This window comes from Castor canadensis, chromosome 12 (genome assembly GCF_047511655.1).
Source record: "Castor canadensis chromosome 12, mCasCan1.hap1v2, whole genome shotgun sequence".
NCBI lineage: Eukaryota > Metazoa > Chordata > Mammalia > Rodentia > Castoridae > Castor > Castor canadensis.
The window spans coordinates 26,597,847-26,613,383 of NC_133397.1; the positions used below are offsets into that span (position 1 = coordinate 26,597,847).

Here is a 15,537-nt window from a genome sequence, read left to right on the forward strand (position 1 = left end):
GCTCAATGTCATCTTTTCCCCTGTCTTCCTTCCATGGCCAGAACTGTGGGCTCTGTCTGGGAGGTGAGTGTTTTAGACAGTGACAGCACAAACAATGTCACACAGTCCACCCAGCACCATGTTGTGATGGAATCACCTGTTGGAGCAATGGACCTGTCTTTCTCCTGTTCTCTTTACCACCTGCAAGAACCTGAGGGAATCTCGGCACAGCTCATTGGACCCAGACATTGTAAAACAGCAAAGGGAGCCATGTCTTTGATAGCTGCAGGTACCTTATATGACTGGAATTTTAGGGTCATATATTTATAGACTTAGAGCAGGAGAAGATCTTAGAAATTATCTAAGTCTAACCCTTTCATTTTGCAGTAAAATGAAGAACAGGAAAGGGAAATGACTGTTGAAGATCACACAGACAGAGACAATGCTGGGACGAGAACCCACGCTCCTTGACTCTTTTCCCTCTAGCTAATATTGATTTCAACAGAATCATTTCCAGGTGAAAATTATTCTGGCTTCAAAATGAAGATGATCCTTAAACCTGATCAATTTTTTTTTAATGCCCCAGGGAAAGAGGGAAGAAATCTGGCATGTTTTAGGCACTCAATAATTAGTTTGGTTGAATTTTTGCATTATCTTGTTTTGTATAGCATAAACAAAATTGCATCCAATTAACCTTGAATTTGTTTCTTCTTTATTCTCTCAAATGACCCAGAGATGGTTGGAGGTTTTAACCTTACCCAACTGCCTCATTGTGAAATGCGAATATGGATCTGAGGTCATATGACATTCATTGGCTTTCTGAGGAAGGCACACAGATTGAGTAACGTTGGTTTATGCTTCTGGAGGTTGTGGGAATCCTATTAGAAGGACAGACACTGTCAGCACTTGAGGATTTGTTGGGACATAGCACAAACACCCCCCAAATCTCTTTCAAAGGCACAATCAAAACAGACTTGCTTATTTGCTACTTAGGCCGATCATTTCTGAATTTGCTCATCATTATGTTTGCAAATCATGGATTTTGATTAAAATCTTCCAACACATTCCATTTTCTTCCAAAAGTCATCCTGCTAAATCACAGCTATGACATCCAGCTTGTATAGATCCGTGCTCTGCAACACAAGCCTGTGCTCCATGGAGGCCAAACTGTAGCAAAGAACACTTCTAGGGACTTTCTTTTCAGACACGCAGAGACCAGGGTTTGCACTTTTCTGGTGCTCCAGTGACACACTAGGAAAGAAGGAGAGCATTCTCATTGCCAGGGTCCTCTGATGGTGCCACTCCCACCCTGCCCCACACATGCTACCTGCCACCCCCCACTGCCAACCACATTCCAAGACCAAATCCCATTCTATAGTCTCAGCCAATAGGAATGCTCCAGTGCAAGACCCCTTTATTTCCTAGTTATTTTTTATTTTAACTGAATACTTTCCATGGTGCTGCTGTGCTCTGGAGAGATGGTGATACACAATTTAGTAGTGGCCCCTACTCACAAGGCACTCACAGTCCTTAAAAAGCACAACTGACTCAAAGAATCAGCTGCTCATGCAAACCCACTGCAGGGATTTTAAGCCTCTGAGGGACGTTTTACAGAGTTGAGCTTGCCTTGCACCATGTATGAGCTTATTGAGAGGCATGAAGCAACACTACTGTCAAGGAAATGGGGTTTGGGTAACTGGGAGCAATAGTGGGTTCTAGCCCATGGGAAAATGACTGCCCAGTTGTGCAAACTTCACAACCTAAATGCTCACACATGATTCTGTATAGTTCTCACCTCATAGCAAAAGCTATTGGCAGAGCTGAAGGTGGCCTGACTGGGGACCCACATACCTCTTTTGCCCTCAGGCAAAGGTCTAGGATACCAGATTTGCCTCCTACCTCCTCCCCATGCCTGGAACACTTTGGGTCCATGAGTACCCACTTCACCTCTAAACTCAAAGATCTATCGAATTTCAAAAGGAGGAAACCTAACCCAAGAATCACGAACAGTCAGGCTTGGCCAACCCAACAGAGGTTGTGAGTGCAAGACAATAGGATGTGTGTGAAGCAACTGCATCAGCACAACGCAGACTGGGCTGGCTCTGGGAGTGCAACAGTGGAAGGAGCAGTCCCACCAAGTTCTTTTGCCAGTCATCATCCATTAAAAGTATCACCTGTGGGTTCCTCAAGGTGACTCTGATGACCATGGAATTCCTCAACTACCTTCCCCTCCATGGAGGTAATCAATCAGCACACAACTCAGTCATCTGGTTTCCCAAAAGGCTGCACCATCCCCAAGGGCACCTATGTGTCCCATGTCAGCATGGCACACGGTAATCATGAGACAGATGTAGTTGATGGTACTAGTTTCTCTTTCCCTCCACCTCCATAGTGCCTCATCCCGTGTCTTTGACAAAAAGGGTCACCAGAAGGTAGTGATTAATACCAGACATTAGGCTCTTCTGGAGGTTTATCCATCACCTGCAGCCTGATGGAAAATGGCAAAATCTATGCGTGGTAACTATGCACCACACAATCCTCCCACCCCTAGGGAAGCGCAGCTACAATCTGCAGTTTTAAAGGGATTTCTTATTATTCTCTTGCAAGTTCAAGTGGGTCTCCACACTACACAGCAAAGGCAGCCCTTGACCCAAGGCTGCCCAGGTGAGGAAGAGCCCGACACCTCTCCTCTCTGCAGAAGCTTCCCCCACAGTTTGCCAGCCCATCCCAGGTAGAGAGGGCACTTGAGAGGCATTGTACCAGGGTGGTGAACTGATCCACGCAGGCATTGCGGATCTTCTCCGGGGTGGCAGGACTGTCTAGCTGGAAAAGTTGCTTCACATTATAATTTGTGTGCTGAGCTCGAGCTGCACAGATGGCATCCTTGATGGCGAAGAAGATGGAGGCAGCTAGGAAAAGGGGTGGTTCCCCTACAGCCTGAAAAGACAGCCCAAACCAGCGGATCAGGCAGAGTGGCCCCAGTCTCTACATCACCATACAGACCAGGTTGTGAACAGGTTGCCAGTTACTTCACTGTTGATGTCAGCAAAGTCCCCCATCCCCGCCCAGCACTAATAGGGCCACACCAGAATTAATGTGAAGCTGAGCACACATCTCCTAAATGACCAGACCTCATGGCCATATTTCTTTCAGTTCTTCCTATGCAATTTTATCTGATGCTACCATGTAATGTACCATTAAAAGTTACAAATGAGTTTTAACCCTTTCCTCACTGTTACTAGCCTAGAGAAGTAATTGACCTGCAATTCTAACACCAACACTGACAGGCACCATAACTACACTTAAACATCTGCTGGAATTATAGGCATAAAATAGACAAACAGGAATTAAAACACTACCTAGCAACAACTGGCTTTTGTCCCCCTAAAGCACAGAAGAGAGCCCACCAGTATCAGAATCACTAAAGATTCTTATTACAAGTACGTGTTTCAGGGCCCTACCACCCAGAACTACTTAATAAAACTTCCTAGAGGTGTGATTATAGAGGTATATTTTTATTGTCATAAGCCCTGGTGACTCCAATACATGGTAAAGGGTGAGAAGCAACCACACACCCTGTGTGAGAGCCACCACACAGTCACAGTAAAGTAAACCATGAGATAGGCAAATGGACATTTCATTGGTTACAAATGATTATCTGTGTTCCTTCATAGATGTAAGACTGTATCACTAGGGGTGTGACTCAATGACAGAGTGCTTGCCTAACATGCACAAGGTCCTGGGTTCAATCCCCAGCACTGAAAAAAAAAAAAAAAAGGAAAGAATAGAGGTAAGACTATATCAATCAGCTAAACTGGGGACAGGCCAGAAATAGAGGACAGCTGTTCACAATCCTCCCCAAGTATGCTGGCCAAATCATAAAACTGGGCCTTGGCAACTGAAGGAGAGAGCAGGGTGAAGACAAGGACATTGTCCACAGCCACAGCAGATTTTCTGATTCTCACAAGACCACAGACGGGATGGGATGCTCTATCTGCAAAATCATATCCAAGGATTAAGCACCAGGGAAGAAGCCTGACATATGGCTGTAGGTCGCAGTTTGACCTGTGGGATTTCATTAAAGAATTCCTCTAATATCTACCAAATGGAGTCTCTTTTGGACCATACTAAGCTGGCGTCCTCAGCCCCATTCAGCTGGTCCTCGAGAGAGATTGCCCAGAGCCCTCTGCTGTCCTCACCAAGGCCAGCATCAACCTTCTTCCTTCTTCGAGAAGCATCCTGTGCAGACACTCCAGGTTTGCCTGAAGCCCCTCATCACCACCCATGCCCTGGTGCACCCATGTGCAGGTCAGAAGGCAGCACAGACCCAAGTACCTTGGAGGCATAGATGGCCTTCTTGTTGGGGCAGTCCCGGAGCAGGGATACCCTGAATTCAATGGGGATGCTGCCAAATGCGGGAATCTTGTAAGTGCTGGGGCCACGAGTGTGCAGGCTGCCCTCGGGGGAGTAGTGCAGCTCCTCCAGGGTGAAAAGACCAAGGCCCTGGACAAATGCTCCTTCCACCTGCAAGATAATGGAGACTGTGGTGACTGCTTCTCCCTCCCCAAGGACAGAGACTGCTATCCATAGTGGACACAAAGCCCCACTTGTAGTGAAGCCTGGAAGGAAGCTAACACAGCCTTCAACTGCTTAACTGGCTCCTGCCCAAGGCCTAGGATAACCTAGCAGGACTGTCTCAGGCAGAACGAAGTTGTTGACAATGAATGTCACTTCAAAACTCGACAGCAATTCTAAGAAGGTCACATAGTGGTTGGTAATTTCCCACTTAAACCTGCCACCAGGCAGATGGAGCTGTTCCCTCCATGTTGTCACTGGGGAAAGGGTGACCCAAAACTAAGAAGCAAGGTCACAAGAAGAATTTCATGAAGAGAGGATTCTGAGATTTACCTGCAGCCCTGTTGGATCCCCACCTCTGCCTGTCTCTAGGAGAAGAGTCCCTGCTATAGTCTGCAGATCTCTTCTAGGGCACCTGCCACACTATGCTGGCGCCTATATTTTATCTCCCATCTCCCTGCTCAAAAGAATGATGGATAAGGACTGGAGCGTGTGACTCAATTAGTACAGCACTTGCCTAGCAAGCACAGGCCTTAAGGCCTAACCCCAGAACCACCAAAAAGAGTTATATGTGGCACCACTGTAGCCAAAGAAGCACTCTGGGAAGAGGCCACTGTCAATCATCTTTGCATCTTCAGTACCTACCCACAGTGGGGGAAGGGGCTCTCCAAACAGTCATTCAGTAAGTTTGTGAACAGTGACCAATAATTAGATTTCTGCATTCTTGGTAATTGTCCATTTTTGAGAAATATGATGTGTATTTTCTATCAGATGCCCACAACCTCAACTCTTGATTCATCTCTTCTCCTGCTTCACCTGTTCTGCCCAATAACCCCATATTTCAAAAGTGATGTTCTTTGCACGATCTCTTTACTCTTTCTAGTTCTAGTTGAGCCCAAGTCTTTTGCCTCGGGGGCCTCCACCACCCTATGCTTGTACCATTTATTTCCTGGAACATAAAAGATGTCCTGGGTGGAAAAGCAATGAGGAGAGAGACTCTGCTCCTGGGCATTGATCCCAAACTCCATCTCCCTTCCATATTGTGCTCATCTCAAACTCTGTGTGTGCATGTGTGCACATGCATCCAATGTTTCCCCATTCATCACCTTGTCCTCTGGGGTATGAAATGCCCTTTCCAAGTTAATCCATATTCATTTGTTTTCTGCCTTGATAGTTGGGTGAGCTATCATCAGTCCAAATTCCACTCTGGGAGTACCATGGCTTATTTAAACATGACATTGGACAACATGCTGTGTAGCTGGTGACCCTGGGGTGGGGGATGGGGCACACTAGTGGCCTACTTTGTGACCACCCTTGTTCCCCATGAGCCTTACCTGTCCAATATCGATGGCAGGGTTCAAACTTGAGCCAACATCCATGACAATGTCTGTGCGGAGGTTCTAGTAGGTGGCAATATAGAAGCAGTTTGAGAAGAAATGAATATTTGGAATGCTATAGATATGTCTGGGTGACACTTAGACTGTAAATCCCAATCCAAACAGCGCTTTTTACAAGCAGAGAGCCTGGAACAAGCTCGGGTGTTAGAGTTCTCACCAAGTCTTGACTACCATTGTCATTGCTGAAGGTTGAGATCTTAGCAAATTAGGTAGGGGTTGGGAAGCAGCAATGATCTCCTGGTAATCAGTAAAAACTGTGCACACTTTCACACATGAGTAGTTCTCATGAACTTTGTGAGCTCCTGTCCTACTGACCTAACTGGGGGGGTGACTGGAGATGCAGCAAGGACAAAAGATAGACAAACAAGCGTAAAGTTGGAATCAGGTGTGCTGGGCGCTCAGATGGAGATGCACAACAACCTCATTACTTCTTTTCTCTATTCTTCAAAACCTTGCTTCTTTTCTATTCCTTTAAGTCTCGGTCCTTCATCTCGCAGACACTCAACAGTCGCAGCAGCAGCAGCCAACCCCACAAGCAGTCCCGGCAGTAGCTTCCACCCCTCACAAGCAGCCAACCAATCAATCCAATCCTCCATCCTCCTTCAGGGAATCTTTTATATACAGTGGTAAGCAAGGAGGTGGAGCAACAGTTCTCAGGGAGGGGTGTGACACCATAACAAGAGAAACCTGCTGTCCCTTGAAGTAAACATCTTAGGAAAAGCAGCTGTGCTGCATTTTGCCTTTGCACCCTTCTGTGGCTGGGGCCATGCCAAACTCAGCCTGCATACTATTTGACAGCTGCTCTTATGTCAAGTTCTCATAGGCTTTTCATACTCTGCTCCCCACAAGTAGTAAGGGCAGGTTCCCAGGGACCTGCAGCATTGAACCTGAGTCTAGATAGATCTATACTCTGCAGGCTGAACCCAGCCCATCTTCTCTTTTTGTAGGGTCTATAGGTTGATAATCACATTATTAAAAGACCGAAAAGAATGTTTTTGTGACAAAGAAAAATGATCTGAAATTCAAATTTTGGTGTGCACAAATAGAATTTTATTGGTACACAGCCACACTCATTTGTTCATACATACAGCTGCTTTGACACTACAATGATGGAGTTCAGTGGTTGAGGCAACCATGTTGTGGTCCCCAGAGCCCAAAATATGTACTCTCTGGCCTTTCATCAAGTGTTTGGTTATTTCTGACGTATGGCATTCTTTTCCCAACCAGAAGGCCTGTCTCTATTGACTCTTAGTAGTACAGTTCAGTTGTTTCTCTTCTCTTCCTTCATAAAACTAAATTCCTCAAACATCTTACCTTATGATCCCCAGTTAAGCAGTCAATTTCTACTTCAGAGCAAGCCACCCCATAAGTGAAGTAGTGGAAGGGATTCCCAGAGTTTGTCTCAAAGCTGTAGCCAATGTTGGGTGTCCTGGGAGAGAAAAGAGAACATGCTGTTGTAAGAAAACCCACACCTTTCCCATGCACACACAATTTATCCCACAAAAATCTTTAAGGCTCGACACTTTAATTTTTCTTTCAGCTGTTCTCCAAAAAAGCCCATGTGTTCTGAATATTCTGAACCTTTAATGAAACTCAGGGATTCCTGGGCATTTTTCCAAGGTATGAACTATAATCATTCTGTAGAGAGTGTTGGGGTTTTGTATCAGTGTGCTGGCTCCTACAGGTTAGAAACAAAGGGGACAGATGTGTCTGGGCTCCTGAAGGACATGGAAGTCACTTTCTAAAAGATCAACTGAACTAGAATCCAAGGTCTCCAGCACCGCGGTTCTGCCTGGGATGTTGCTGGACTGTTAACGTATGTTCACTTGCTCACCTTTCTTAAGGTAACCAGAGCAGGTTCCCATGTCAGCCTGCGTCTTTAAACAGCCACTCCCACCTTCTGACCCTTTCAGAACTCCCACAGTGACTGGAGGACAGTGTTGTTAGTAGGAACAGATGCTCCCTTATACATTTGTTTCTTTTTCCATCCTGAGTTCCTTATGCAGTTCTAATTTTGCATGAGTCATATGTGTATGGGTATTCACACATCCAGAGTTTATAGTACACTGTACCTGTGTTATTTTATATATTACACAGAAATAATGTGAACTGATATGACCAGAATCCACAGAAAAACTAACCTAAGGCTGAGGCATCTGACTCCTCCCAGAAGGAACCCCACCTTCTTTGACCCCTGATTTCACCATGTTCATCTAGGTGAACCTTGCTTAAACCCAAGTTGAACTCCAAAACTGTAAGAGGAACTTAGGAGAAAACTTCCATTGGTTTGTGTTTGTGTAGGTCAAATCTTACATAACCTAGAAAGCATGGGAAAAACATTCCATATACATTTATATAATGTAGATCTGTTCATAATGTTTGCATATTCATGCAAGATATTTTGAACAAACATCAAATTAGCTTTCAATCAATTGATCTGGGAAAGAAAAGTTCCTAGTTAAATTTCCCGGAGATAGCTAAATCTTTATGACCAACAGAAAATATATCACATCTTTTTACAACACCCAAGTCACATGGGCAGGGGCTGTGGGTCAAGGGGTAGAGCGCTTGCCTAGCAAGCTTAAAGCCCTGAGTTCAATCCCTAGGATTACAAAAGAGAAAGGGAGGAAGGAAGGAAAGAAAGAAAGAAAGGAGGAAGAAAGGAAGAAACCCATGGTTTAGCACAAAGAAGCATGCAGGTTACAGTGATGCCCAACTCAGAGCAACAGACATTCCAGATTTTGCAAAATGAGAAGGATCTCCCTGATTTCCTTCTCCTAGTGAAAATGTCCACTCTAAGACCAGAACTAGAACTTGGGTATTGGGATATGGAAGCTTCTGCTTTTGCCTCCATGGCACACAGGTTTGTAATCCCACATGATAGAACATCTTTAGACTGAAATTAGTAGAAATCTATTGACTAGATAAAAGTTTGGATAGAACCGCTTTTTTTTTTTTTCCTGACCATGGGCTAACAGCATCAGAACTGAAGGGGACCTGGGAGCTTAAGATGACAACAGAGTGAGAAATAAGAAGGAACCAGGCCAGACTTACTTATAAAACCCTGTAGCAGATAGGCTCACTCTGTCCTGGTATGCAGCTAAGACCTGAGGAGAAGAAACAGCCTTTAGGAAGGGCCAAGTGTGGTTTCCAGAAACCCTAATGCACCACTAAGCTTTTGTGAGCCTTCTTCTGCATCTGGAAGCTGATTGACTCATTTTACTGTGAATTCCACTTCTACAACTCTTACCTTGCATCCTTGCTGCCACCAGTGCACCAGGTCTGCATTATTCCAAGCCTAGAGCACGCCAGCAGCCTCTTAACTGACCTTCCTGCTGCAGGTCATCTCTCCAGCCCAGCCAGGTCATCTTAACGTACCACACTGGTGAGGCCCTCCCCTACTCTTGAACTTTTGATGACTCCCCATTGCCCATGGAGCAAATGCCTGATATAAAGGAACACCATCTTCTCTCTAGCCTTTTGTAGCACACCATTGACACTCCAATCAAACTCAAGTGTGAACCTTCTCCAAACTCTTCTGTAACCCCACATTTAAGTGGCTCCTCTGCTATTTCTGTCCAACTCTTTTTTCTTCCCTCAATGCCTCTTTAATCACCTCTCCTTGTGATTTTGCCCTACTCCAGTCATTATAAAAGCCAGTCTCTGTAGTGTTTAGTTAACCTTGTATTTATAGTTTCCTAGTAATAAAGATATCCATCCATACTTTCTTTACCTAATAGATTTTTTTGTACTCCCAGCACTAGCGCAACACTAAGATTTAAGTTGTGCTTACTATAATTTATATCCCTGGCAAGCTCTTTACTAAGTAGCAAATGCTAATTAACACTTTGCATCTGTGATCTTAATATTCTCTACAACCCTACATGATCTGCACTATTATCATCCTTATGCTTGGATGAGAAAACTAAGGCTTACAGAAAAGATTCTGGCCTAGGATCTAGAGGCATATAAGTGTGTATGTACATGGAGGGGATGGATGATTGTGGCTTATTTCTTGGGGCTATCTGCTCACGAGGGACACTGGACTACTGGACTACATGACTGGTTGTGAAGGACAAAACTCAGATCAACAGGTCAGACAAAAGACAATTGTTGTCAAGGGTGTCGTGAAAACATTTTAAATTGCCCGACAAATCCATCCTCAGGCGTAAACTACCAGAATCAAGCTACATTGGAGCAGCATTCATGCATATGGTACTTATGAGTGTGGGAAGGTAAACAGAGGTCATGTGATACATGGAAAGATGACCAGCTGTGACAGAGAAGCTTGTTGTCTTTGAACCTGTTGGGAGGTGGGTTTGTACTACTTCACTATTAGCTGGTTCTTGTACAGTCCCATTTTATGACAGCTCTCCCATTCTAACTCTAGGGGGCGATGCAACAGAGCTGCCATTGCGATTTCTGCCTGTCGGATGAGCTGCAGCCTCCCACCTGAGAAAGGAGTTCTTGCAGCTTCCCTCTGAGCGTTTCTTGCAGGCAGGTATCTGGTCTAGAACTCCAAGAGCTAGGTTCATTCTTATTGGGAGTTTTGTTCTGTCAGTCCTATAATCACAGGAAGCTCTTGGGACATCTCCTGGTTCTCTCGTGGATGGCAGGTATCCTAGTGGCCCGGACTCAAAAGTTGGGTGAAGGGAGAGGCAGCAGTCCCAAGGATGTCTTTGACTCAGGGAAGTCGAGACCCCAATTTCCACAAAGCTCTCAAGATCGTGGATCAAAAATTTTCTTCTAGTGACTTCCCTCAACTCTGAAAACCATAGAGAAAGGGGCCAGCAAGGTTGAGCTCATCCTTGTCCTGTGAAATCATACAAACCACCTCAACTTCTTTTTGCTTGTGTGACTAGGCCATCATCTCCTACACTTCTCCAGGGTGAGAACAGAGGCCCTATTGTTGTTACTGCCCCTCTCATTTGTAAAAGTGGCTTGGATCAGTTCAGACTTACCCAATCTTCCCAGGAGCCACTGGGATTCTTTTTCTTGAAGGGTTCCAGCCTCTCCAGTATGGTCTGACAAGCCATCTAAAGAAATTCCATACACACATCAGACATGTCAGTCCTCTGTACTCCACAGCCCAGGTGACACTCCAGGCCATGTGTAAAATCCAAGGTCTAGGCAAGGCCAGCTCAAGGGTGTCACTCAGATAGCCCTGATACTTCCCAGGGGTGACAGAAGCCCAGGGTGGAAGCCAAAAGACCCTAACCAAGGGCTTCCACTAGTCCTTATCTGGAGAGTACTTCCTGAATCAGTTCCTAGGATGACAGGAGGAAACTTTTGAGGGACCCCAGGAAAGTGCTTCCTCCCATCAAACTCCTTGTTTGATTACATCTCCCAAGTTGGAGACAACAAAACTTTGACCTGGCTGATCTCATAATCACATTTTGCTTTTAGCCCATTATCTTGTGACCAGGAAGTATGACTTCCCAGAAGCTCCTGCTTTCCCTCCATCCTCCCTCCTGTTCTGTGCCTGTCTCTCCTGGCTTAAATAGAAGTGATTTTGGTTGTGATTCCCTTTGAGCTTGGTGTTTGGTGGAACAGCATCCTCCCAGATAGCAGAGCCAAAGGGTCTTCAAGGATTCATTCTGGCCCCACCCAGGCGAGCCTCTGCAGGTCCCGGTCCCCAAGATGTCCCTCAGCTGCATCAGCTCCTTACGTAAACAGCCTGACCATTGAGGTCAGCACTGACAGAGGCTGCTGTGGGAGAGGCGTTAGGCACAGTGTTAGTGCTTGTCTCACTGATGTAAATCATGGAGGTAGGGATTTTCAGAACTCTGCTGGCCACCTGTGAAAAGAGAAAACATCATCCTCTAAGGAAGAGGTTACCATGGGCCTTGGCTGCTTTCTTCCCAAGACAGAGTTTAGGTTTACTGTTAAAGGCAAGAAAATAATTTAGTAAATTCTAATCCAATTGATTCTGGGGTATTCTCACATCTGGTTGAATTCTTAACAGCCTTTTTATCACATGTTTTGGTCACCAATGGTGACCAAAAGTGCCTTTTTAAACAACTGCTAGCTTTTTAGAGGGGCCAATCTGACTAATCCTTAGAAGCCAAGCATATGTGCTGACTCTAATCCAGCTCCATTATCCTAGCTCCCTCATGAGGAGTCTCATAGTGTAAAGTCAGCTGCCTTTTCACACACGTCCACCTTACACGCAGAGCCCCAGGGCCCTAACGCTGACAATGGAAGTGACTCAGAGATCACCTGGCCAAACCCTTTGCACAGATGAGGAAACCAAGGCTAAGAAGGGAGAAGGCCACATGAAATATGAGATCCTAGGCCTGCTGCTGCTTCTGGCACATCCCCCTGCTCAATTCCTCACAGCATCTTCCCTCACAACAGACACCACATCCACAGTCTCCAGACTGCTCACCTGGACCATCTTGGTGTGAAGGCCTTGGCCCATCTCAGTCCCCCCATGAGTCAACAGCACAGAGCCATCTGTGTACACATGAACCAGGGCTCCTCCCTAAGGAAAAAGAAGAATGCCAAACACAAAATTTGGCAAATCTTAACTTAGTCTAAGGCTTAAGACCAAAGGTATGGAGCCTAGAAAAAAGAAGAACACCAACAACATTTTAGATACTATCCCCAAACAAAAATTATATGGTATAACTCATGATTTAATCATATAGCCCTTTGGTAGTTGGCAAAGAAAAGGCTTTGATATCTCTCTGTCTGTCATCCTCAGAGACAAGCAGGCCATTTAGCTTCATTCTCCCTCTAGACACAGCATGAGGAAGGCAAAATAGCTTGTACAGTCCTGCAATCTGGAATGGTAAGAACGAGAAGCTGACCTCAGATTACCAAGACTCATGTGTGAATACTGGACCAAGAGGATATGCAAGTCCAACATTCATTTCAACAGCAAATAGCTCCCTGGTGAGCTCTGTTACCAGTGAAAAGGGATTTCCCTTGCAACACTGAAAACAGGGAGCAGAGTGGGGAGAGGCAAGGATTGGAGGCCCAAGTCCAGTGAAAATGGACAATCATGTAAAACAATTACCTGATTCAGAAAAGGAACAGTGAAGCTTGCTCCAAACTTGGTGGGGATTATGCATAGTCCTCTCTTTTTCCAGCAATTCTCCCTGGAGAAAAAGGAACATTCATTAGAGTCTTCTCTATGTATTGAGGTGTCTGATTGGATATATTTTTGTCAATGTACTTGTATCAAATCAGACAGAACATCCTTAGAGCCACTCATGTAGTCACTGTCATCCTGAGTTATGCTCCAATAGTGTAAACAAGAATGAGAAATGGGGGACTGGAGGCATGGCTCAAGTTGTACAGTACCTACATAGCAAGCATGAAGCCCTGAGTTCAAACCCCAGTATCCTCCCTTCAAAAAAAATGAGAGGTGGGAATTTGATTCTGGCTCCTGGAGTGCAACTGATATAGAGATCACCTGTGAGTCCTGACTTCAAAGACATATCACTCTTCATTTGTGAGTGGAATCTGCATTTGTCAGCATTCCCTAATGATTATGGACTGTCCTTGACTTAGGGAGGAAGATATTGATGTCCTTTCTGTGTTGTACATTTGCTTATCTGAGTAACTCTGTAAAGAAGACAGAACCAGTATAATAAGCCCTACTTTGCAGATGGTGAAACTGAGGTCCACTCCAGAGAGATGGACTGACCATCAAAGTCAAATTTATAGATTACTGTCAGAGGCAGGCACACAACTGCAGTGCTCTTAGTCCTCAACCAGTGCACTCAATAAGATGGTGTTCCCAGAAGGCACAAAAGTGCAAAGATGAACCAACCACAACTGATAGACTCTGAAGCTGAATGCAGACGTGGGGCCTCTGCCTCATTTCAAGATCTTAAAGGGGTGGCTATCACTGAGTTGGCAAATTCAGCAATCTCCTAAATTGCCCATTAAATTTTTGGCTCCATAGTTGAAGATTAGTATGAAGTCTATAGAAAAGGAGAAACCCAAGAGAGAATATTGGTCTCCCCCGAGTCCCTGTGCTTACTTGTTGAACTTGTCCACCTCACTCCTGCGAGCATAATATTGAGAGCTTGCTAGGCATTCATCCCAGCACCTGGGCAAAGTAAACCCCTCGAGCTTCTGGTTGAAGTGTGTCAGGTCCCCTTCTTTGTACATGTTTTTCCTCCGCACCTTCCCAAGGAGAGAGATTCTTAGGGCTTGTGGTGGCAAGAAACTGGAGGGGGTGGGAGGCAATCTCAAGTTAAGCTTCCAGCCCCCTCAGTGGCACATGCTTATCCTCTGGCCCCATGGGAGATGTCCAAGGTAAAAATTCCCTCTTGCCCCAAAGTATGCTAATCCACTCTGACTTAGGCCACCAACTTCCCAGCTTACTTCCTCTGCGGGCAGCCCACAGGTCACTGCAACTTCACTCATCCAGTACTCAGCAATGAGCATCCCCTGAGGTCCCCCAAAGCCCCGGAAGGCTGTGTTAGAGGGCAGGTTTGTCTTGCACATCCGCCCAGTGCCCCGGATGTTGGGAATTTTATAGCTATTGTCCATGTGGAATAGAGCTCGTTCCATTATCTGAAGCAGAGGAAATAAAACAGAAGAGAATGATGTATTGATTTCATTAGATCCTCAAACTAAGAACTCCAAGGGCTATGCTCAGTCCAGCCTCTTCCAGCCCACTGCTCTTCTTCAGACCCAAGTTACTTCAGCTGCACTTTGTCCACCTATGAAGAGCCTCATCCAGTTGTTCTAGGGGGAAGCTCTTCCTAGGCCCTCTGGTTGGAACTGGTCACTTGCCTCTTTTTAAAAAATAGTTGATTTTTGTTATTCATCGTAAATTTCCAGTAAACTTGTACTATGCATAGCTTGAAGAGTCAAATACCTCTCTAAGTAATGTTGGGAGGCCTAGCACGTGCCTCACAGACTATCGGCCTCCCCAATTCCTTCCTTCCACTCTCCAGCAGCAGCCACTTATAATTCTCGTAACTTCTTTTTTTGTGGTACTGAGATTTGAAGTCAGGGCCTCATGCTTGCAAGACAGGCACTCTTCCACTTAAGCCACATTCCCAATTCTTTTTGCTTTTTTGTCATTTTTCAGATAAGGTCCTGCGTTTTTGCCTGGGCCAGGCTGGATGACAGTCCTCCAATTATATTTCGCCCATAGTTGGAATGGCAGGTGCAAGCCACCACAACCGGTTTTATTGGTTGAGATGGAGTCTCATAAACTTTTTGCCCTGGCTGGTCTCCTATATCTTTCTGATATCTGCCTCCTGAGTATGTAAGATTGCTAGCATGAGCCACTGCACCTGGCTTCTCATAGCTTCTTCTTAACAGTTACATCTCTAAATGTATTTATGTTGCTGTCTTGACTTTTTCAGTTTTAGGCTTTATATTATTTTCCCACTATAAGAAAGGAGGATTTACATCCTGCCTCATCCCTTCTCTCCACAGGCATGCCAACTGCCTATCTCCTAATACAGTTTAATTTTTATCTGATCAATATTGATCAAAATTCAGTTTAATATTACAGCTGAACTATGCAGTTAAACTGTGATTACTTCTCTCTTGTGCATGCTATTTGTGTGTGTGTGTGTGTGTGTGTCTGTGTGTGTCTGTGTGTGTCTATGTG

General features: G+C 45.2%; 1 protein-coding gene across 3 annotated transcripts in view; it reads right to left on the bottom strand.

The window, feature by feature from the left end:
- Positions 1–668: 668 nt before the first annotated feature.
- The window catches only part of Xdh (xanthine dehydrogenase), a 59,279-nt gene continuing 44,410 nt past the window's right edge, over positions 669–15,537 (bottom strand). For 2 of the 3 annotated variants that reach the window (XM_020187219.2, XM_074049451.1), the window contains 12 exons: positions 14,292–14,483; positions 13,945–14,090; positions 12,973–13,054; positions 12,340–12,435; positions 11,620–11,748; positions 10,913–10,987; positions 9,006–9,058; positions 7,266–7,380; positions 5,889–5,954; positions 4,315–4,503; positions 2,740–2,916; positions 669–1,230 (listed from right to left, as the gene is read on the bottom strand). In XM_020187219.2, coding sequence (XP_020042808.1) covers positions 1,180–1,230; positions 2,740–2,916; positions 4,315–4,503; positions 5,889–5,954; positions 7,266–7,380; positions 9,006–9,058; positions 10,913–10,987; positions 11,620–11,748; positions 12,340–12,435; positions 12,973–13,054; positions 13,945–14,090; positions 14,292–14,483 — 1,371 coding nt within the window. In that variant the 3' untranslated portion in view covers positions 669–1,179. Of the gene's footprint in view, positions 1,231–2,739; positions 2,917–4,314; positions 4,504–5,888; positions 5,955–7,265; positions 7,381–9,005; positions 9,059–9,094; positions 10,717–10,912; positions 10,988–11,619; positions 11,749–12,339; positions 12,436–12,972; positions 13,055–13,944; positions 14,091–14,291; positions 14,484–15,537 lie in introns of those variants that run through there. The other variant, XM_074049450.1, reaches the window with a different exon arrangement.